We start from the raw sequence: 1,658 nt of genomic DNA on the forward strand, positions 1-1,658 counted from the left end.
CGGGCGCACGTATGTATATGCAGACAATGCACTCATACACATAAAATAAAAATAGTAAATAAAATATTAAAAACAAAACCAAACCCCTGGTTATAAATAAAAATAATTATAAAAATAAATAAAATATTTTTAAAAAAGAAGCAGACTATCCAAAGATAAAAATATCAGCTAAAAATCAAAGGAGCAGGGGGCTGAAGAGGTAGCCCAGCGGCTAAGAGCACTAGCTGCTCTTGCAGAGGACCCAGATTCGGTTCCTAGCACACACATGGCAGCTAACAACTGTCCATAACCCCATTTCCAGGGGGATCTGACACCCTCCTCTGGCTTCATGGGCATTGCAAGCATGTGGGGCACTTACATACACACAGGCAAAACATACACATAAAATAAAGACAAAATGTAAATAAAAATTTGAAAAATTAAAGAAGTAAGAACCCAACAAAGGAGATCTCAAAAGGTTTTAAGAGATAGATGCAGGGGACGATGACATTGAACGAAAGAGGAAAGGGAGACACAGAGAGAAGCAGAGCACAATGGGAACAGAAGATCTGAGAGAGGCCAGAGACTGACACAGGGGGAGGCATCAAAGACAAGGACAGGGAGAGAAGACCAGGCTGCTCTGCACAACCTTCAAGGAAGACGGGTTGCAAGGGAAGCTGGTTAAACAAGGCCATCAAGTATAGCCGTCCACATTCCCCCATGTGATAGCCCCTCACCATAGCCTTTGACGAGTGTATGACAGGTGCTCTGTTCTCCTCGGTCACTGAATTCCTCAGCCTGGTCCACCAAAGCCCCCTTCACGGCATCATAGCCATACAGCACCACAACCCGGCAGAGCCCCAGGTGGATGGTGAACACCGAGCCATAGCGCTCACTTAGCTGATGGAGGGTAGATGGGAATTGTTAGAGGGATTATTCGCTGAACTAGACCAGTACACAGAAGTCAGATATTGCAATGCCTCCCCCTAGATTTGATGCTAAACACGTGAAAACAACAACAATACTCCACAAAGATCTGGCTTGGAAATGGCTACAAGCCTTCGAATTCCACTCTCCTAAGGCTAAGGCTCATTCTATGAATCTTCCATCCCAGGGTCCTTGGAAAATGGAGCAGATTCCCATATTCCCACATCCTGCCCGTCTCCCAGTCTGGTGTCTTTTGTATTCAGCTGCAGGTAATTCCCAATGACAGGCAATGGGGTGGGTCCTGGAGGTAACTTCTCCCCTGAGTCCAGCATGGTAGCAGTGAAGGAGCCCTAAGTCCAGCATGGTAGCAGTGAAGGTGACAGTCTAGTAATGGCTGAGGTGGTTTGAGTTTATACTCCCAGGTAGAAGGATGACCTTTGCTCTTCTTTATCATATTGTGTCTTTTACCTCACAGCCTCAGCACCTAATATTTACTCCCACTGGGTTGCAACACCAAGAAATTGGAAAAAAAGAGAGACTCTGACCACCAAGCTAGATTTGGAGCTATGCTTTCCTGAACTTGTTATACTCCAGGAAGATTAAGTTGGTGTGTGCTTCATCTTTTGATTCTTAGTGGCAATTGGGCTGTTTCATTATTAACATCACTGGAGTCACTAAGATGTATGAGGGAAGGCTGGGATTTGACTCTATTTCTTTCTCTGTCCATTGCCTGGCCCAGCCTTCCCTTGGGG

The 1,658-nt window shown here is 45.2% G+C and overlaps 1 protein-coding gene across 1 annotated transcript in view; it reads right to left on the reverse strand.

Moving 5' to 3' along the window:
- The window catches only part of LOC103734440 (cytochrome P450 2A12-like), a 16,344-nt gene extending 15,106 nt beyond the window's left edge, over nt 1–1,238 (reverse strand). The window contains 2 exon segments of the mRNA XM_008833376.1: nt 717–899; nt 1,154–1,238. Coding sequence (XP_008831598.1) covers nt 717–899; nt 1,154–1,238 — 268 coding nt within the window.
- Between the last annotated feature and the right edge of the window lie 420 nt (nt 1,239–1,658).

This window comes from Nannospalax galili, unplaced genomic scaffold (assembly GCF_000622305.1).
Source record: "Nannospalax galili isolate Female #2095 unplaced genomic scaffold, S.galili_v1.0 scaffold857, whole genome shotgun sequence".
NCBI lineage: Eukaryota > Metazoa > Chordata > Mammalia > Rodentia > Spalacidae > Nannospalax > Nannospalax galili.